The sequence below is a fragment of the Hippopotamus amphibius genome, chromosome 7 (genome assembly GCF_030028045.1).
Source record: "Hippopotamus amphibius kiboko isolate mHipAmp2 chromosome 7, mHipAmp2.hap2, whole genome shotgun sequence".
Lineage (NCBI taxonomy): Eukaryota > Metazoa > Chordata > Mammalia > Artiodactyla > Hippopotamidae > Hippopotamus > Hippopotamus amphibius.
Genome location: NC_080192.1, coordinates 18,147,364 through 18,169,202, shown reverse-complemented (window position 1 = coordinate 18,169,202; position 21,839 = coordinate 18,147,364). Strand labels below are relative to the sequence as shown.

General features: G+C 42.0%; 1 protein-coding gene across 1 annotated transcript; it reads left to right on the top strand.

The window, feature by feature from the left end:
* Positions 1-4,859: 4,859 nt before the first annotated feature.
* On the top strand, positions 4,860-21,807 carry HSP90B1 (heat shock protein 90 beta family member 1). Its single transcript, XM_057741131.1, has 18 exons — positions 4,860-5,073; positions 6,067-6,169; positions 6,870-7,011; positions 7,572-7,688; positions 8,719-9,050; positions 13,007-13,118; positions 13,349-13,468; positions 14,604-14,720; positions 16,223-16,360; positions 16,451-16,528; positions 16,658-16,723; positions 17,169-17,438; positions 17,705-17,950; positions 18,288-18,424; positions 20,325-20,403; positions 20,495-20,650; positions 20,904-21,026; positions 21,511-21,807. The coding sequence occupies exons 1-18, from the start codon at positions 5,025-5,027 to the stop codon at positions 21,538-21,540; spliced, it is 2,415 nt and encodes an 804-aa protein (XP_057597114.1). The 5' UTR covers positions 4,860-5,024; the 3' UTR covers positions 21,541-21,807.
* Positions 21,808-21,839: the final 32 nt, after the last annotated feature.

The following is a 21,839-nucleotide window of genomic DNA, read 5'->3' as shown; positions in this document are numbered from 1 at the left end:
CCATGGACAATTCGAAGCAGACCAACCCTCCTGCCAGAACAAATAGATAAACTGGATAAGATACCTGAGAATTTATCTAAAGGCATCGGACACCTACCCAGGCAACCAGGATTTGAGAAGACAAGATTCCAGGAAGGAAGGGTTGATAAGTGAATCCTACATTCTTCGTTGCTTCTCCCCTCAAAGTACTTGCTGATTCTTATACCATGCAGAGCCAGCAGTCTTAGAGGGCAGCACAAGACTGATAAGTTAGGCAAAACTCAGCAGCCTCATGGAGCTAGTGCTAGGACAGAAAGTGGAGTTCCGGGCCCCCCAAGGAGGAGCCTGGTAAACACTGTAGGCTTTTTCTTGTATTTCCTGGATGCTCGATCCTGGTTAAGCAGCTCTCCCCCATTCGTAGTGTGCACTCACAGGCTTTCTAATTTTCTCCTAAGCTGGATTTCTTTTTTTATATGGTGTAAGATAGGAGTCAACTTTATTTTTCTTTAGATGGATAACTAGTCAAGGCCAGGATCACTTACAAAACAAACTATCCTTTCTTCTCTAAACTGAGATATCACTTTTATCCTGTATTAAATTGAAACAATCTACCTCTGGATTCTATCTTTTGCTGCACTGTTCTGTTTGTCTATTCAAACGAGTGGTGGACATTTCTCATTCTTTTTGACTGTGCAGCATCTGAACCCCCTTCCTATTTGGGGGGAAATTCCCACTTCTGGATCTTGTCCCCCATTTCAAAAGCCTACTCCTTACAAATGAAGCTGAAGATGCCCGCTAAATCCTTTCTCAGCTTCCCTTGCAGCTAGGTAGCAGCCAACTTCTAAAATGGCCCCAGTGATCTCTGACTCCTGGTATTAACCTCCTTGGGTAATCCCCTCTTCTCACTGAGTAGGGTTATTGCAGAAATGATGGTGTGTGATTTCTGAGGTTGGTCACGAGCTATCAAGGCTCCTGCTCTGTTTTCTGACTTGGATCACTCACTCTGCGGAAAGCCAGCTATCATCCTGTGAGCACACCCAAGCAGCCCAATGGAGAGGTCCATGTGGTGAGACACTGAGACCTTCTGCCAATACCTATAAGTGAACCGTCATGGGAGCAGATCCTTTAGCCCCAGCCAAGCCTAAGATGACAGCAGCCCATGTGGACATCCCAACTGCAGCTTCATGAGAGACCCTGAACCAGGACCACCCAGCTAAGCACTCCTAGATTTCCCACTATAGATACTGTGTGAGATAATATGTGTTTATTGTTTTAAACTACACAGTTTGGGGGTAATTTGTTACATAGCAATAAATAATACCCTATAGGGTGTGGCATCATACTCATCCATTTTTTTAAATTCTTCAATAAGATTTTATAGTCTTCTTCATGTTGGAGCTATGTCTTTCTTGCCAAGTTTACCCCTAAGTATTTTATGGTTTTCGTCTCTAATATGAATGATATCTCATTATTTCTGTGTTTTTTGCAAGATTAGAGCAAGTCTATTAATGTTTATATATTTCTTTTCATTGGAGTATAATTGCTTTACAACGTTGTGTTTCTGGTGTACAATGAAATGAATCAGCTCTACCAATACGTATAACCTCTCCCTCTTGGACCTCCCTCCCACTCCTACCCTCCCACCCCCACCAATCTCACCCATCTAACTCATCACAGAGCACCAAGCTCAGCTTCTTGTGCTTTATAGCAGGTTCCCACTAGCTATCTATTTTAATATATCTCTTACAGTCAATAATTTTTTTCCCTAGCTAGAGTCTCTTGAGTTTCCAGATTGGCAATCATTTCACCAGTAAGAGGGAATGTCAAACTAAAAGACCTCAAGTTTTCTAAAATTATTTTCAATTACTTCATTTTCTGTCTTAGACGCTCTTCAACAGTGTGGGACAATGCTGACAATAGTGGGCATCTGTGCTTCCCGTCTCCTACCAAAATGGGTTTCAGTGTTTTTTGTTTAAATTAATAGCTGCTACTAGGGTTTTTTGGATTGTGGTATAACTTACATATGAGAAAATTCACTCTTTTCGAAGTATACAGTTTGATGAGTTTTAACCACCACCAAAACCAAGATCAACAGCATTTCCATCACCCCAAAAGATTTCCTCACACTCTTTTGCAGTCATTCTTCCATATCTTTGCTTCAGTTCAAATAAGATACATGCACTTATGCTGCAACTCCACTGTTAATATTTGCTCATGCTTTGCACAGAGACCGTATCTATACTGCTCACCCCTATACTGCCAGCACCTTGGCACAATACCTGAGTTAATAAATGAAAGAATTAATGAGCCAATCAACCAACCAAAAAATTGACCTTGGTGCTCAGCCCCATTCCTTAACGCTCTGCGATGCCCACTGCTTTCCTGCCTCGATCTCCCCAGTCTGCATTCACCCCGACTCCTCACTGCTGGACTACACCTGTCCACCAAGTGAGCTATCCACTGTTTCTAAGGGCGCCCCTTTGCCTGTCTGGTTTTTGCTGTTTGTTTTTTTTTTCCCCAGGTTCAACTGCAAAGGAGGGTGCTGTCTAGTGGGGTTAGCTGTTCTCAAGAAAAAGCTTAACAACAATAACAAAAAACAACAAAGGTAGCTGTTTCCGGTAGTATTCGTGGACATACAGCGTCAAAAGGGAAAAACTAAAATCAGGGAGCCAGGGAATCAGATCCAAAGGTCAGGAGCTTAGTAACAATCTGGGTAAGTTCTGGAGGAGCTAGGCCAAGATGGGACCTGAGGATCAATAATGGGTCAAAAGAGGTGGAGACTATAGGGGAGAAACAGCAAGGCTGGGAACTGGGTAAGCTGCCCACTCCTTTTACAGGGTGCACAGCCAGGAAGTATGTCTTAAAGGGGCAGAGTGCAGTCGGACCACAACCAGCCACCTTTTTCCGCCAGTCTACTGTCCTGTGTTCTGCCTGCCTCATACATTCCCACCAGCATCTGTAGAAACACCTACCCACAAGCAATGGATCTATTTTGGAGGGCCTGTCTCATTCTCAGTTCCCTCCAGGTGCAGCACAAACTACCCCCACTGACCAGTTAAGATGGAATTCGCAGTTTCAGAACTGGTCGCTTACTTGTTCAGAGCTAGAGAAAAAGGTGAAGAAATGTGAAATGCAGAGAAGTGAAGGAACTCTTTTTCTAAAAACAAAAAATAAACAAGAGTTAAAGCACACAAAAATGCAATTATTTGAGATTTACAAATGTAATTCACACCCTATTTTGCTCTTTAAAAAAAAAAGATGTAAGCACAGAAGCATAACAAAAGCTTTGTAAGCTACCCTTTTCTTACTAACAACAAATACAGGTAACTTCAGCAGATGTAAATAAGGCACTACCACAATGTGTAAGTGCTGACCACAGAATTACGACTGGCAAACCTAGACAGGGGAAGTTATAAATATATAGGATAGCCTGTCACTGAAAAGCTTGTCCTCAGGAATTCGGATGAGTATCTGAAAACAAATTCGAAGTTCAATCAACCTGTAGGAAGCAGTAAGGAAGGCAGTGTTTCGGTTGGAAACTGCGTGTGGGTCGGGGTGGGGGGTATGTAAAGACTAGGTTAAAGAGACATAGAAAATATTTCCAAAGGCGCAAGCTTTGGGTGAGGGACTTCCCTCACACGAAAGACACCTGGTGTTTTATGTCTTTCTGTATTTCTATGAAGTTACAAAGCTGTACTCCCTCTCTCATTAGCAGTCCCACACAGGTTTTGCTTTCAAAGATCTGCAGGTGTATCCTGCACCCGTCAAATTGAGAGTGCTTTTTTTTTTTTTTTTTTTCTTTTTTTAGGCTAGACTGGACTTTCCTACCATGCTCTCCCCCTGACTTACAGCAGGGACTCTGGGACCACCGGGTCTCCGCCTTTGAACTTCATGAGCGAGTCAGGGCATCGAAGTTGCTCGCAATTTCCCTCAAGGTAAGCGGCGGGGGGGGAGAAAAACAGCCCCCGCTACCATCTTCTGTAAATCGAATCAGCAGCCGTGGGATTCCGGCCATGAAAGGTGCACACGCAACAGGCGCTCCGCGGCGCAAGTGACGCACCAGAAGCCAGACTGGGAAAGGCGCGTTCAAGAGTCGGAGGCGGGGCCGCACTCAGAGAGGCCGACCGCCAGAACACTGGGCGGCCTCGGCCAAGGCCTGGCGGCTTTCTAGGCCCGCTTCTGAAGGCTGTGTACACTGGAGAGTCTGGAACACGGACCAATCTCTACGGCCGTGGGAACGCGATGTGAATCCTAAAACACGCAGCGCAGAGTTCCCGCAGAGACAAGTGGCAAAAATGCAGAAGAAACGGCCAAACTACGCCGCTGATCAAAGACTACGATTCCCAGCATGCACTACACGTTCCCCCTCGTATACCGCACGCCCCATCGAAAAGTGCTCCGGGGGATTTTCAACCTCTCATTGTGTCTCTTTTCCGAGAAGCACTGCCAAATAGAGAACCGACTGGGAAAAGGCGCCCTGGAATCGTTTCCAGCGTGACCCACGCGCGGACAGGGGAAAGGTGAAGAACGCGTTACCATGGCTACCGCTTCCCCTGTTCCCGGAATAAATGTTCTCTAGGATCCGGAAATGGTTCCGCGTGACCGCTCCACAAGGAGGGACGAGCTCTGCGCTGACGTTCATTGGACGGTTTCCCTTAGAGGCCAGAGCAACCCAGGCAGAGGGGCGGTCCCGCGTGAAAGGGGCCCGCGGAACCATTTGATTGGAGGAAAGGGGCCAGCACTGACCAATCGGAAGGAGCCACGCTTCGGGCCTCGGGCTCCGCACCTGGACAGCTCCGATTGGTGGACTGCGGTCCCCCCCACGAATCCCCATTGGGTACAGGGGGTGCGTGGTGCGGCACGATTGGTGGGTTCGTGTTTCCCGTACCCCGCCCGCAAGAAGTGGGGGTGAAAAGCGGCCGGACGTGCTAGGGGGGTAGTGGGCGGACCGCACGGCTGTAGGTGTGAGGATCCGAGCGCGGGGTGGGGGGGGCGGAGGCGGTTCCTGCGATCGAAGAGGACTTGAGACTTACCGGCCGTGCGCCATGAGGGCCCTGTGGGTGCTGGGCCTCTGCTGCGTCCTGCTGACCTTCGGTGAGTGATCCTGGGGGAGCGGGCACCCCTGGATGCACCCCCTCCTCCAGCGCGGCCCCTTCTCGAAGCTTCTGGGGGCGTTGAGCCTGGGAGTGGGGATAACAGGGCCTGCGCTGGCCCGATGGGGTGTCCATTGCTTTTCCTCGAAAGAGGCTCAAGGGATTTCCTTTACTCTCTCCTTCCTCTGGAGAGAAAAAAGAAGGGAGTCGTTTCAGTCCCGTACGGATCTAGTGTCCGCTCTTAGAGGTCTCAACCTCCTCGGGGTGGGGCCTCCCTCGGGCCCCCCCTCGCCCCCGGAGCATCGCGTGTGCTCTCTTCGGAGGACTTTTGTCAGATGCCGCAACCTTTGCCCGTCAGTTTGAGGACCCCCCCCCCCGCCCCCAGTCTTCGGCTCCTCGCCAACGCGAATTTCCTTTCTTAGCCTCTGGGCTGTGAAGCGTGGGTCCCTGGGGCAGCGGACCGGCAGTGTCAGCGTGTTTAATTCACTTTCACTCGAGCTCCTTTAACATCCTAAAATCTCTTAACATCTCTTCCCTTTCTCAGGCCTCTAAGCCCAATTTCAGTTCCCCTCGCGAGAGGTTGCACAAATCCTATTTGTGTTCTGAAGTGTGATCTTGAGGGCCTAAGTTTTGGCATGGTCAGTTCGGAGGCCTTGTCTCGGCCTGCGCGCAACACGTGTGAATGTAGAAGGGGCCTGGTATCAAATCTGCTAAACAGTACTTGTAGAGGATCCCAGAGCCACCCTTTGGAAGCGATGGCATCTTCCATATTTCAAAATCTCCCGGGGGACCTCAGTATCTGAACTTAAACAAGAAATAGGCAGATGTCGGTTTACATTGGATATTTAAACCGTTGGATTCATTCTTCCATGGCCCCTTCCCATATTGACCAAGTGAATTTTGCAACCCCGAGCCTGGCCCTGTTTTGACCTTGTTTCTTTCGAGAAGTACATGGAGCAGCGATGTTTAAGAGTTTTCTGGTGTTTGCCTTCAGGGTCTGTCCGGGCAGACGATGAAGTGGATGTGGATGGGACAGTGGAAGAAGATCTGGGTAAAAGTAGAGAAGGTTCAAGGACAGATGATGAAGTAGTACAGAGGTTTGTGTTCTGAAACTGTACAGATAACCCCTCAGGAACCTGGAATACAATAGCTTTTTGCTTTCTCTTCTCCAAAGGTCCAGGTGAAGTTTAATACTCTGAATTTAAATACGTAAAAAACAGAAAACGTGAGTGGTAGCAAGCGTGTGCGTATATAGTGTCTCCTAACTTTGCCCCTAAGAATGGCTGGTCAAGATGAGCTGAATTCCCTTGAAAACATTTAGTAACTCTATTTCAGAACACTAGCACTGTAGCCTTCCTAAGACCTTAGAAAAGACTTTTCCTTTGGTTTTATACTCAGTGTGTACACTTCATGATTTTAAAAAAGAATTCTGTCAGTTGAGCAGTGTTTTGATTTGGCTTCTTAGGGCTTAAACTTTTGCAGACCCTTAGAAGCCAAAGTTTCCCAGGCAGAGGGTCCCTTGTGAGGGAACATAAATGATTGTGACTTTGCTTTTTAGTAGAGGGAAGTTGGGTTTATTTTTGTGGCAATTTTAAGCACAGAGTATTTCCAGCTTGGGTGTTAAAGGTAACCTGTTACTGTGGTAAAATATTAATGAGATGGTAGACCAGTAATATAAAGGTTTCCTTTTTACCCTTTAGACAACCTTAAGAGACCACTGTGCTCTTGTCACAGATCCTATATTTTTGGAGGGAATTTAAGTAGTACAGTATTAGTTGATCAAATTTATTTCCTTAGAGAGGAAGAAGCTATTCAGTTGGATGGATTAAATGCATCCCAAATAAGAGAACTCAGAGAGAAATCAGAGAAGTTTGCCTTCCAAGCTGAAGTTAACAGAATGATGAAACTTATCATCAATTCATTGTATAAAAATAAAGAGGTAAGCAACACGTGGTTATGATAATGTTGTTTTGTTTCTGTATGGTAGCCAACTCACTTTCACAGTTAATGTGTGTGCTTACATAGCAATTCCAAGCAAGTAGTTGGCAAAATTTAAAAACCCAGTATGTACAAGAATTACTACCAGATACCTATTTGTGTGTGCTTAGGGGAGGAGGAGGGTTGTTAGATCCTCCCTTCTTTCTTTTTCCCTTTCCCCTCCAGTTGTGTTCACGGCCTGCTAAGTAGTTGTGAGTCAAGTGCAGTCATACAGACTAAGCCTCGAGTGTTGCATACATGAAGGTCACTAAGACGGAAAATAGACTATTAACTACTTTTACCAGTTTACGTGTTCCTTGTAGTTGCTACAGTCCTTTGTGTAAAGAGCTATACCTCCTTTTACCAAAAGAGTAGAGCCACCTCTGTACTATAAGAAGTGCAGTCCTTAAAGAGTGCTTTTTCAGAGCACAGAGGAGAAATAAAATGAGTTTGATGTTGGATTTAATGTCTTGTGTATCTTGAGGCTCATCTGAGTGGTGTATTAATCTGGTTTCCATTTAGATTTTCCTGAGAGAACTGATTTCGAATGCTTCTGATGCTTTAGATAAAATAAGGCTAATATCACTGACTGATGAAAATGCTCTCGCTGGAAATGAGGAATTAACAGTTAAAATTAAGGTAAGCTTAGGACAATTTTCTTTTTAAGTAGAAAGAATTCTTAGAGATAGGGAATGCATATCAGTCGAGATAGGCTAGGTTAGGGGCAGTGAAATTAATTCCCAAGCGTCAGGGACTTAATTCAGGGGTCAGCCAAATATGGCCTGTGGGTCAAATCTGACCTCCTGCCTGTTTTTATAGATAAAGTTTTATTGGAACACAGCCATGCCCGTTTGTTTATTATCTGTGACTACTTTTGACAGAGACCGTATGGCCCACAAAGCCTAAAATACTCTCTGGCCCTTTTCCAGAAAAAGTTTGCCAACCGCTGGCTTCAATCATCAATCACAGGCTGCCTGTGGCTTCTGCTTTGCATCACCCTCACTCTAGGACACAGGCTGATTGAGCAGCCGCCATCTGGAGTGTAGCTGGTTGCCAGGGTGCAGAGAAAGCTTGGAGGGTCTCACATCAATTAAAGGCTCCAACCTGAAAGCCACACTCCTGACTCCCACTTTCAACCTGTTGGCCAGAGCTAGTCATATGGCCTCGTTTAACCATAAGTGGAGGAAGTATATTCCTACTATATTTCTGGAAGGCAGAGAGCCAGGAATGTATAGTGAAGAATGTTGGTCACCACAGATTCCAAAGACAGAAGTCATTCAAGTTTTGAATCCTTTTATTTTCTATCAGAGAAATAGGTGAAACATAAACTTTTATTTTTCTTCATTTTTTTTTCCATAAATAGCTTGTTTTGTTTAGGTCTATCTCTGTCCTTGGACATTAGACCCGTCCTTGCCCTCTCTAAATCGATACCTTGTCAAATCACTGAACTTAACATCATTTTCTAAAAAGAAAGATGCTTGTGCTTAAGATATATGCCTTTTGAAAAGGTCATAAAACACTATATGGAGGAAAATATCTCACTTTTGTTTTCTGTATTGGAATTGATGAGGCCCAGAGCTGGTAGTTGCTCAGTTTATAGCTTGGTATTTCCTTTTTATATCATGAGTATTAAAGCAAGTCTAACTATTTTGTTCTTGTCTTGGTTTAGTGTGACAAGGAGAAGAACCTGCTGCATGTCACAGACACTGGTGTAGGAATGACTCGGGAAGAGTTGGTTAAAAACCTTGGTACCATAGCCAAATCTGGGACCAGCGAGTTTTTAAACAAAATGACTGAGGCGCAAGAAGATGGCCAGTCCACTTCAGAACTGATTGGCCAGTTTGGTGTCGGTTTCTATTCTGCCTTCCTCGTAGCAGATAAAGTTATTGTCACGTCGAAACACAACAACGACACCCAGCACATCTGGGAGTCCGACTCCAATGAATTTTCTGTAATTGCCGACCCCAGAGGAAACACTCTAGGACGGGGAACAACAATTACGTGAGTATTACTAATTCCTAATGAGAACTAATAGTCGTAACAAGGATCTTGACTCTCCAGTTCTGGCTCTCTGAACAAATGGCTTATTCTGGACCTTAATTTCTTTGCCTATAAAAACGAGGAACTTGAACAGTTGCTTGAAGTATTTTGAGGCCTTACTCAGGGCCACACCCAGAGTAATGGTGGCTGCTGTCCATGGAGGGCGTAAAGGAGGAAGGGTTAGCTCTTCAGGGAGAAGGCAGATTGGAGGCCTCACGAACAAGTGGCTTGTCCAGGTTTTCCAGGGAAGCAGGTGAAAGTGGTGTCAGTCAGCGGAGCATCATGGATAAGTGCGTGGAGGCACAGTGTGTTTCTAGGATTCAGGGAATGCCTTTCAGGTGGTGGCAGGTATTGATCGAATTTTTGGTGAACTGTTTTAAAGTTTTCTGAAGGTGGTGTGGAGGATGGCAGGACTGGAGGAGAAGAGACGCTTTGGGTAACTGGGGTAACCATTGAAAATATTCAAGATGGGAACCAGGATTGGGGGTGGGTTGGAGAGAACGGGTACAGATAAATGACTTGAAGAGAGTTATGAAAGTTCTTTGGAAAAAAATATCTCATTTGAGGGTAGTTACTAGTTACTGAATTTGAAATGGAGTTCGTTTTAAGCCAGTAATATTGTTGGTGTAGATGAGACAGATCTTATGCCCAGAATCTCCTGGTGCTTACAGCACTGTGAAGTGTGAAACAGACAGGCGACAGGGCAGCTTTCTGCCTTTTGTTTTTTTCTGCATCTTAGAGATAAAGGAATTCCAATTTAGAGGTCAGTTGACTTGCCTAGTTCTGCCAAAGTGAAAATGTGCCTACAGCCTTGATTTTTTTTTCTGAATTCAGTTTAAAATTTTCTCAACATTAAGAATTTTTAAATATTCAAGTAGGAAACAAACGTATATCTATCATTTCAACCAATTTTCTTCATCCCAGAAGACATTTTTTTGTCTTCCTTGTCACAAATTTTCCTTTAATGAAAACTCGACAACGGCATTTTAGTATTTTTACTAATTTACTGATTTACTGTTCTAAATTCCCCTTGCCCTACCTTTGTTATTAACGGTCACATCTCCTGATCTCCTTAGGAGGCATCACTAATAGTTATACCCCAGTTCCCTCTCTGTTAGGTGGTAGAAGAATACAGGTAAATCACATCTCTTAACTAGAAAGAGAGAGAAAATGATGTCCCAAGAGATGCTAATATCTTAGGTTGCTAAGAAACAGGTGAGACATCTAGATGGAAGCTCCATGTGACCAAACATTTTGTTGATACTCCACTCCAGAGCCTAACGTGTGACTGGCAGATATTTGTATGAGTGAAGAAGGGTCGTCAGGATGGTTTCATGCAGTAACATGGATGGTTGATCAGTAAATGAAACTTTACAATAGGTTCTCCTTTCCTTGGGCAAAATTGTCTTTTTTCTTGAAGCTCTCCTTCCCGACCATTCACTTAGCAGACTCTTGTTACCTGCTAGGGTTTAGGGCTACAGTGGAGAATAAGACAGTTGCTGTCCCTGCTTTCACATGGCTTATTTGACTAAGGAAAAAAAAACATGAAGTGATTTCGGAGTGGCAAATGCCAGAAAGGAAGCTAAGGGACACCTCCGATATCAGAAGGTCTTTCTGAAATGGTGACACGTTAGGTTCATATATCCTAGGCAGCAAGCGCACCATGTTGGAACTTCCAGAGGCAAGAGGCACATCTGAGGAACTGAAATACTAGAATGGCCAAAGGGAAAACGAGAGCAAAGGCAAGGAAGTGACAAGGTCAAGGTCTTGTCCTACATACATATGACTTCATCTTATATTTGACCAATAAAGTAAAAGCCATCAGACAATCCAATTTCCTTCTTAGTCCTGTTCGTACCTCTCAGTTAGCTGCCGCTCTGCCCTTATGAGAGATTTAGTGAGGATTAAATGAGATCATGAAATTAGCATCCTGTAAATGCTAAAATTACTTCTGTCCCTCCTACTGCCATGAGGGAGTATTCTCCATTTCTCCCTGAAGCTAGTCTCTGCCTCTCATCTGTTGTCTCCCATCCACCTCCTCAGAGACTAAGCATAAATTGATTCCTACCGCATCGTTTCAAGTCAGCCTTTCTGAACACCTTCCTCTTTCCCATCAAAGTGTAAATGTATTGAAGTCTCTCTGGGAGAAGGAGCAGAGACAGGTGGTGCCTTGCCCCCTTCTACTGTCAGGCACTCACTCTCTTTTTCTCCCCCATCTGCTGTTGAGCTTCTTGAAAAAGCATACTTGCCTTTGGTACTACTTCACCTTCTCTTCACACCTCAGTCCACTGTATTTTGACTTTATCCACCACCTTTCCATTGAAATAAGTCACCAGTAATCCTTGTTGCCAAATCCAGTGGATTCAGGCTTGTTTTAGTTGGTATGGCTCCCAGCAATAGATTCTTTTTTTTTTTTTTTTTTTTGTAGTTTTCCTCTTGTGTTTTCTACAAAACTTGCATTCTACTGCTCACACCTTAGAACAGTCCACTCAGTACCTAGCTTCATCTTTTTAAAATTTCCTTTGCCTAAATGTTGATATTCTCTTTCTTCAAAAGTTCAGTTTCAGCCCTTTCTCACTATCCTGTGTCCCTCCTTCAGTCTTAATCACTGTCATGCATCCAGGTTCTAGCTCCTCCTCAGAGTTCTCTTAATTTATATTCTTAGTCCAGATAGGAGTCAGCAAACTTTTCCTTAAAGGGTCAGCTAGTAAACATTTTAAGCTCGTGGACTATAGGATCTCTCACGTGTCAGAGCTCTCCTAGTCTAGTCTGAGAGCAGCCATAGATGATATACCATGAAGTTGTGTCCTGATAAAATTTCTTACAAGTGCCAGCCAGAGTTTGCCAACCCCTAGTCTAGATCTCTCTCCTGGGCTCTGGACTCATATGTCTAAGTGCCTGTTAAATACTTGTAACTAAGATATCGAACCGTCAGCTTTGATTTGCATCCAGAACTGATGCAACTCTCCACCCAGCCTGGATCACTAGTGTTTATGCTCTAAGACAAGAGATTTAGTCCCCTCACTAGGCAGTGTCATCATGCACCGTCTACTTGTTGGCAAGTGCTACTAAACTGTAAGCTTTCTGAGGCTGGGAGGGAACGATGCATACAACATTCCCCACGTTTACTGGGAGCACAAACACTAAGATACGGGCTACCCGCTGTGTTTGAGCGTGTGTTATCTTTGGTGGTTGGAGAAGGTGTTTGCAAAAGGGAGTGATAAGGAAGGAGAGTAATCAGTGCTGCAGTTTTTAGTATTGTAAATATCTAAGCCATTGCTGTCCAGTAGAACTTTCTGTGGTAGAAGTGTTCTATCACTGCTCTGTCCAATATGGCAGCCACTAGCCACATGTGACTGTTGACGGGAATGTGGCAATATAGCTAAAGAACTAACTTTAACTTTTATGTAAACAGTCACATGTGACAGGTGGCTACTCTTTTGTCTAGTGCAAACATAAACAATAGTTCAGATTAATTTTGTAGCTTTTTTTAAGGAACATGTTTTTATTAGGGATTAACTATCTACAATAATCACTTGATTTCTAGAGTAGCTATCTGAGTGCATATGATTCTACTTTTCTCCAGAATATTGCGGTGATTTCCCACCTTCAGCTAACTTAAGATTTCTGTTCTTCAAATGAAAAAAATCCAGCACATTGAGAAGGTTGGGAACATTTTCATTTTTAACTTGGAACTAAGAATATTTTCCACTTGAGGGAGTGTGAGGAAGATTCTTCCTTTTACCATACCCAAATTTGGCATTTTAGCTCACAAACCTTTATTGGTGGTGAGAGTTCTTAGCATGAATAATGAGGACTTTGTGGGTTATACACAGAAATGCTGGCTGTTACAGTCATACGTGTATTTAGACAAATTTATGATCAGATCTTTTAAACCATGATGTCTCTCCTTGCAGCCTTGTTTTAAAAGAAGAAGCATCTGATTACCTTGAATTGGATACAGTTAAAAATCTCGTGAAAAAATACTCACAGTTCATAAACTTTCCTATTTATGTATGGAGCAGCAAGGTAAATCTATAAGAATAAAGTTTGTATGTATTACCTTGGACATAATTAAATATTTAACACTTAAAGAATGAAGGTTAAATGTGGTTCTTTCAATACAGGATACTCAGTGTTTTTTTACTGAAGACCAATTTTTGGGGGCTGTAATTTTGTAATTTTGTTTCATATCCTATATGTAAAATCAGAATTATTACAAATGATTGTACCCATAATTCTACTTTCTCTTTCAACAGACTGAAACTGTTGAGGAACCCATGGAAGAAGAAGAGGCAGCAAAAGAAGACAAAGAAGAATCTGATGATGAAGCTGCAGTAGAAGAAGAAGAAGAAGAAAAGAAACCGAAAACTAAAAAAGTAAGTCTGGTTCATCCTCCTACTGAAAATATTGTTTAGATTATAAGGTACCAAACTCATAGAAAAAGAGATCAGATTTGTTGTTGTGGAGGCGGGGGTGGGGAGGTGTTTGAGGAAGGTAGTCAAAGTGCACAGACTTCCACTTACAAGGTAAATAAGCACTAGGGATGCAGCGCACAGCATGCTGAGTAGAGCTAACACTGCTCTGTGATGTATAAGGAAGTTAAGAGAGTAAATCCTGAGAGTTCTCATTATAAGGAGAAACTCTTTTTTTTTTTTTTTTGGTCTGTTTGTAAAAATTGTTTCTTTATTCTTTCATTCTCATCTGTATGGGATGATGGATGTTAACTTACTGTGGTGATCATTTTCACAACATGTGTAATTCAGACCTTTATGCTGTATACCTGGAACTCATACACTGAGGTATATTAACTGTATCTCAATAAACCTGGGGGAGGGGGAGAACTAAGGTAAAAAATATTATTTATGTTATGTTAGAAAAAACACAGAAACCTAAATATGCACAGACTGTTTTGAGGTAAGCTTCAGTTCTTAATGGTCTTCTTTTTTCAAGGAATCCATAGACCCAACTTTTATTACAAACCAAGGACACTGTGTGTGTGTGTGTGTGTGTGTGTGTGTGTGTGTGTGTGTGTGTGTGTGTGCGCGTGCGCTCTCTAGAAAGTTTTAAGTAGCAGATGCAGATCATTTTTATGAAGAGTTCTCTGACTTCTATATATTGCTCAGGACTGGTGGCTCATGATATGTTTTAAATTTTAAAATCTTAAAATAAGTCGTGAATTAGAAATACATAATATGGATATCCTTCTAACGTCAAAATAGATACATTCAAGAAATAACATTTTAGCTAGTTAAAAACCTTATTGGATTGTTATCAGTTATAATGATAACCATTTTTGCCTTTGTTGTATTAAATATCAGTCTTAAGTGTTGAGGGAAATACTTTTTTTAACTTTTTGATCCAATAGGCAGGAACCATACTACAATAGAGGTACCTCTGGGTGGTGCTTATATTATTTTGAAATGTCCTAAATGTCCTGTGGTTTCTGTAGTGTAACTGTTGATACCACCAGTATAACTGCTAGGGGAGACTAATCAACTACTGTAACTTTAGGTTGAGAAAACTGTGTGGGATTGGGAACTTATGAACGACATCAAACCCATATGGCAGAGACCATCAAAAGAAGTCGAAGATGATGAGTACAAAGCTTTCTACAAATCATTTTCCAAGGTAGATATTGTTTTAGGATAACGTGATAATGAAACATTGCCCGATCAAAAATACGCTTAAAAACAGTTTTATAACTATTTCAACACAACTGGTTTCCTTTTTATCCTGTGTATTTTATATCATGGATTTAAAAACTTTGCTCTTGAGAAGGAATCTGTAGGCTTCAGTGGATTGCCAAGGGGTCTATGCTACAAAAAAGATGAAGAACCACCTGTATAGGTAGATGCTTGACTTGTCCTACAGAACCTGTAAGACATGAAATCATGTTGCTGAATGGTTTTTAACAAAATCTTAAAGAGCTTGTTTATATCAGACATTTATTTTGAGGTCATATGCCTGGAATAATTACTAAATCTGTTTCCTTGCCTATTTCTTTTTCTTTTACTGATCATTTCTTTTAACTTAGAATCCATAACTAGCATTGACTACAGTTGTTTCAAGTTAATGTTTCCTGAAACATTTTGTACAAAATAGAATAGTTGAATGGATTTAGCATGGCTAGAGAAGACTTAATGGTCTATATTTGTATTTGTTCTCTACTCTTTATTCCATCTGCTGATTTGTTACTTAACTTTTGTTTTCCTTACCTTAACATCCAACCATCCTTTAAGCTTTACCTCTAAAAACTTTTCCCTTGGTTCTGCCTTTGCTTTCATTCCCCTAAACTCGAAAGTCCTATACATAGGAAGGTACTGTCATCTCAAGCAGCTGTATTAGCAATAGGTGAGCATATGTGATTTTTAATTCGTTTAGAGGCTACATTTTTTTAAAAGTTGAAACAGGTGAAGTTAACTTTTAATAATATATTTTATTTAACTCAACATACCCAATAGTATTATTTCAACAGATAATCACTGTAAAAAATTGAGTTGTTTCCTTCTGGGTTTTTTTGTTTGGTTGGTTTTTTTGTGAGCTGTTTGTTTGTACCATGTTGTCAAGGTCTGGTGTGTGTTTTACACTAACCAGCACATCTCAGTGTGGACTAGCTACATTTCAGGTGCTCAGTAGCCACATATGAGTACAGTAACAGATAACGCAGGGAATGTCTGTCCTTATGCTTTGTAGCTATTTACATACCTCTTTTTATCCACTGCTGTTCCAAATTTCATGGAAGAAATCTGTTCCTGAGTATTCTGTTGATTGAACAGTACGCTTACGAAATGTTGTATATTATTTTGTCATTTAGACAGGATGGTGGTTTTCCTGTCCTGTGGTCTCAGTTGTGGAACCTAGACTCATCCATCCTTTGCCAGGTTTAGGTGATAGAGTAGTGCTGTTGGCAGTCATCACCAGAACCACCGTGGCCAGCTAGTTAGGAATGCAGTCTTAGTCATTTCTTCCTCCCCCCTCGCCCCTCCTCACCCCTCACTTCCACTTTTTTGGTAAGGGAACTTGTTTGTTAGTTAAATGTTAAGCTGAATGTGTACCACATAATGAATTGCTTGGCCTTTGCACTGCCTTCTTCCTATGCCTTTTGAATGACTAAGATACCAACTTTCTAGGAAAGCGATGACCCGATGGCATATATCCACTTCACTGCTGAAGGGGAGGTTACCTTCAAGTCAATTCTATTCGTACCCACGTCTGCCCCACGTGGTCTGTTTGATGAATATGGATCTAAGAAGAGTGATTACATTAAGGTGGCTTTTTAAATCATATAAACTGAGTTTGAAATTTGAAAGTATGATTTCCAGAAAGTGACTTTTTTTTTTTTTTTGGTCTCCGTGTAGCTCTATGTGCGCCGAGTGTTCATCACAGACGACTTTCATGATATGATGCCCAAGTACCTGAATTTTGTCAAGGGTGTTGTATGTATCTGGAGATTATTGGAGTTAGAGTGGGGGTCTGGAAGTGGGGTTTTCTTTGGGTTGGTTGGTTGGTTTTATTTTTTTCCCAGTGTTTTTGTTGCAAACTGAACTTCCTTTTGCCACCTGAAGGTGGACTCGGACGATCTCCCTTTGAATGTTTCCCGTGAGACTCTTCAGCAGCATAAACTGCTTAAGGTGAGTGTCTCTGGGAGGAGACCGGCCGCCTTACTCTTTGGTTGGGCTTCAGAGGATAGGCTCCATTCTTGGAGGCCCCAGGTTTTGAGACTAGTCCTTGGCTTTTCACATAAAGAACTTAATTTTACTCTGGAATGATCAAATCCTGAGAATCTGATTGTTTTCCCCCCAACATTTTATAATAAAAACTTTTAAACATACAGAAAAATTGCAAGAGCAGTGAACACCCATATATAGCCAGCACCTAGTCTAAAGTTAGAATATAAACATTTCCGGTGACAGCTTAGTTTCTGTTCACTTTGACATAGGAGTACTCACCATTCCCTGCCCCTTGATAAATTCCAGTGTCTGTATCTTTCACCACTACTGCCCTGCTACCTATGTATTATAGGTTCTCAAGTTGGCGATGAGGTTCTGTAATCAGTTATTCTTTAATTTTGTTTAGGTGATTAGAAAGAAGCTTGTGCGTAAGACTCTGGACATGATCAAGAAGATTGCTGATGAGAAATACAATGATACCTTTTGGAAAGAATTTGGTACCAACATCAAGCTTGGAGTGATCGAAGACCACTCAAATCGAACACGTCTTGCTAAACTTCTGAGATTCCAGTCTTCTCATCACCCGAGTGATATTACTAGTCTAGACCAGTATGTGGAAAGAATGAAGGAGAAGCAAGACAAAATCTACTTCATGGCTGGGGCCAGCAGAAAAGAGGTGAGGTGAACTTCAGCTGGTCCTGGTGTGTAGCTGGGGATTTATAGCCAACTCCTGAGGACACAAAAGGAAAACTTACTTGTAATTATAAACTGAGATAGTTAAGAGGCCTGTCAGTCACTGACAGGGAAAAAGTCATTTCTATTCTCTGCGCCTCTTAATTCTCCACCTGTGAAATGGGTTGCTGGTGCTGTATAAATGTAACTGCTAGGATGAGCAAATGCACCAAGGCCAGCCTTGGAAAGCTTTGTTGCCTGATTTTGTAGGCTGAATCTTCTCCATTTGTTGAGCGACTGCTGAAAAAGGGTTATGAAGTGATTTACCTCACAGAACCTGTGGATGAATACTGCATTCAGGCTCTTCCTGAGTTCGATGGGAAGAGGTTCCAGAATGTTGCCAAGGAAGGAGTGAAGTTTGATGAAAGTGAGAAAAGTAAGGAGAGTCGTGAAGCAGTTGAGAAGGAATTTGAGCCTCTGCTCAACTGGATGAAAGATAAAGCCCTCAAGGACAAGGTATTCTGGAAACAGAGATTGTGAAAATTCTAGCATCTGCATTTTTAAAAATTATGTCAGCAGATTAAACTTTGCAACTGGTAACTTCTGTAACCATTAAAAGTTGTACAGAACATTTAATACCGTGGTTAAATTAGTGGGAAGATGAGAGTATTTATTTCTGACTGAAAAATTCAGATTATTAAATGACAGTTTCCTAAGAATCTGAATAGAGAGGTAGTTTTCTGATCCACCTCTGTTGATTATCTTAAGGCGATGAGTCCTTGAAGATTACTTAATGACCTTAGCTGTTGATATTTATATATATATATCTCACTTTTGGTTTCCTTATCCTTAGATTGAAAAGGCTGTGGTGTCTCAGCGCCTGACAGAGTCTCCATGTGCTCTTGTGGCCAGCCAGTACGGATGGTCTGGCAACATGGAGAGAATCATGAAGGCCCAAGCGTACCAAACTGGCAAGGACATCTCTACAAAGTAAGCATCCTTGGGGAAGTGCCTGCCATGGTGTTAGCTCTTGTCCAGCCTCCCTTTAGAAGATAATGCCAGCTGCTATATAAAGAACTGAGGTGTTTTAAGTGTCTACCACTGTCTATTATGTATTAGACAAGTTTACAAAGGGATTAGATTGCTAAAGAAAAGGTCTTGAACTTGTGATTTATAGTACCAATATTTTATATACAGATGGGAGTTTTCTTAATCTGTTACACATAATGTCTTTTTGCATTAGATTATATGCTTGGCCTGGTATCTGGACTTTTTTTACATGTTTAGGTAATAGTTACAGATGAAGTTAATGACAGTTACATTTTTTTTTTAATTAATTTATTTATTTATTGTATTGTCTGTGTTGGGTCTTTTCTGCTGTGCACAGGCTTTCTTTTTAGTTGCGGTGAGTGGGGACTACTCTTCGTTGTGGTGCGCGGGCTCTAGGTGCGTGGGCTCCAGTAGTTGCAGCACATGGGCTCAATAGTTGTGGCTCATGGGCTCTAGAGCACAGGCTCAATAGTTGTGGCACACGGGCTTAGTTGCTCCGTGGCATGTGGGATCTTCCTGGAGCAGGGATCGAACCCGTGTCCCCTGCATTGGCAGGTGAATTCTCAACCACTGCGCCACCTAGGAAGACCCCGACAGTTACATTTCTTAAATGAGTTAAATCCTTTTTAATCACCCCTTCCACCTCCAACCAGTATACTCCACAAAATAAAGGGTAGAGGATGCACAAGTTAACAAATATTTGAACTCAAGGGCCAAGTACTGGAGATACACTGGGTCTTTGGTATTCTTTATTTTCAAGAAATATGTATTTCAAGTTTATATTTTAATGTCACAGCAGTAGCTTTGAAAATGACTTCATCCTTGCTTTTATTATCTCTTCTACTTGGAATATTTTCTTATTAGCTACTGAATCATCATGCTTTTTTCCCCCAGGCCTAGCTTAAAGATTCTTCTCATTAGTTTCCACTGTCACAATTCCAAAACTCCACTTAAAAATACATCTTTATTTCATAATTAGCATGACTTACCAATGTGTGATGTTTATAAAATAAAATGCCAAAATGCTGTCTTTACAGTTACTTACATGTCTTGTCCCTGACTCGATTATAAATGTCAGGTAGAAAACAGGTTTCTGCTTATATCTCATTGCAACAGTATATAACAGCCATTTAAGAAATGTCCATCTGTTTCAATCACTGACTAACAGGAAGTTACCTTCTAATCAACCAACATTTGAGACCTACTGTGTCTATATCCTGGTGCTCTACAGTAGACATCGCTGCTGTCCTTTGTGATATCCAGACTAGTCGGGATGACAGATCGCACCCTCTAAGCCCTGTGCTGCGCGTATGATAGGTATACCAGGATGTAGGGAGAGGGGCTCCTCCCTGTCCTCAGCGTGCAGCTGTAGGAGGGAGAGCAGCCCCAGGACGGTAGGAGGCTAACGATGATGAAGGTACACTCAGAATGCATTGCAGCCGAGCTCAGAGAAGCCGTTTTTCTTAGAACTACGTAGGTTGAGGCATCGTGGGGAAGGTATTACTTGAGCAGCACCCAGAGGCTGTTCTGTCCCAGGACTCTGGGGGGAGACAGCTGCAGTTAAGATAGTGAATACGTTAAGAGGGGACGAACAAGACATTAGGTCAGTTCATCTGCTCAACAGGGGCACATTTATTACTACCGAGTTCTTTATCGTGCTCTCCCATCTAACCACACACATGCCCTTTAAAAGGGAAAGCATGATGTAACAACATGTGGGCACCTCTTGATTTTTCAAAAAGTTGTTCTCTGTAATTATGTAAGTTAGTAATAGAATATGGAAAATATGTGGACCCTAAAATTTGGTATGTTTGTTAACATTGTTTTTATTCTGTAACAGTTATTACGCCAGCCAGAAGAAAACATTTGAAATTAACCCCAGGCACCCACTGATCAGAGACATGCTTCGCCGCGTTAAAGTGAGTGATGTTACAGCCGTACTCCTTTGTCTTTCCGTTTGACTACTTTCGACCCTTTAATGTTGATCAAGTGGGACGTCTTCCATTTCAGGAAGATGAAGATGACAAAACAGTTTCGGATCTTGCTGTGGTTTTGTTTGAAACAGCAACACTGCGGTCCGGGTATCTTTTACCAGACACTAAAGCATATGGAGATAGAATAGAAAGAATGCTTCGCCTCAGCTTGAACATTGACCCTGATGCAAAGGTTTGAAATAATTTGTTGAATGTTTGAATCCCCAGTATCATGTGGTATGCTAGAAATTAATGAGAAATTCCCCCTTTTACACTTTTGTCTGTCTCCCCTTGTTAGCTTGACTGTTAACTCTAATTAGCAGATTGACTCTGTACAGTCCTGGATAAACCTGAGTGGAGTTATGATCTTACACATTTAAGTGAGCAAAGTGAAAACAGATCCAAGGTGTTCGATGCATTAATGGGCTCATAAATGTTGCCCTTAGGTTGAAGAAGAACCCGAAGAAGAAGCTGAAGAAGCAACAGATGATACCTCAGAAGACACAGAGCAAGACGATGAAGAAGAAATGGATGCAGGAACAGATGAGGAAGAACAAGAAACAGCAGAGGTAGAGCAAACCAAGAATGGGGCTTGCATTTTTAGTTCTTACAAAGTTAGGACTATTACAGAAGTCAAGAAATAGGCATCTAATTATCAAATTCAAAAGCTGAGCAAATCCCTCTTTTCTTTATCTAAAGTGTGTGCTTTGATCTTCCCACTTCCCTTAATGTAGCCATCCATTCTTGAGATATTTTTAAGCAGGTTGTTCCTTAGCCCACAGTGCTTCTATGTTCTTTGCCACTTGCTTCTGCCTTAACTATAGTAACATTAGGCTGTTTTAAATTTTTGATTGTTGGTGTTCAGGGGCTGTTGATCTTATTGTTGGGTTCTCAGTTACCTTGGAGATTAGCAAGGTGAGGTTCTCGTCTACAGCTCATGTAATGGAAATAGGCTGGGTCCATTTCAATTGTTGATTTCCGTACAGGAACCGTCTGTGAGCTAAGGTTTGTTGTGCTCATTTTTAAGGTCTTCTGCTTTTTCTGTTTTCACAGAAATCTACAGCTGAAAAAGATGAACTGTAAATTACACTCTCCCCATTTGGATCCTGAGTGGAGAGAGAATGTGAAATTTAAGTCATTTCTTTTGCGAGAGACTTGTTTTGGATGCTCCCCCCCAGCCCCCTTCTCCCCTGCACTGTAAAATGCTGGGATTTTGGGTCACAGGAAGAAGTGGGTTTTTTAGTTGAATTTTTTTTAACATTCCTCATGAATGTAAATTTGTACTATTTAACTGACTATTCTTGGTGTAAAATCTTGTCATGTGTATAAAAATAAAAAAGATCCCAAATATTCAGTGTCTTGCCTGTCTTTTCATAATTCAT

Excerpts from the sequence above, each read along its gene's own strand:
- HSP90B1 (XM_057741131.1), top strand. The coding sequence starts at position 5,025 with ATGAGGGCCCTGTGGGTGCTGGGCCTCTGCTGCGTCCTGCTGACCTTC. Across the intron at positions 7,012-7,571 it reads CATTGTATAAAAATAAAGAG|ATTTTCCTGAGAGAACTGAT; the intron begins GTAAGCAACACG and ends GTTTCCATTTAG. Across the intron at positions 16,529-16,657 it reads TGAATTTTGTCAAGGGTGTT|GTGGACTCGGACGATCTCCC; the intron begins GTATGTATCTGG and ends TGCCACCTGAAG.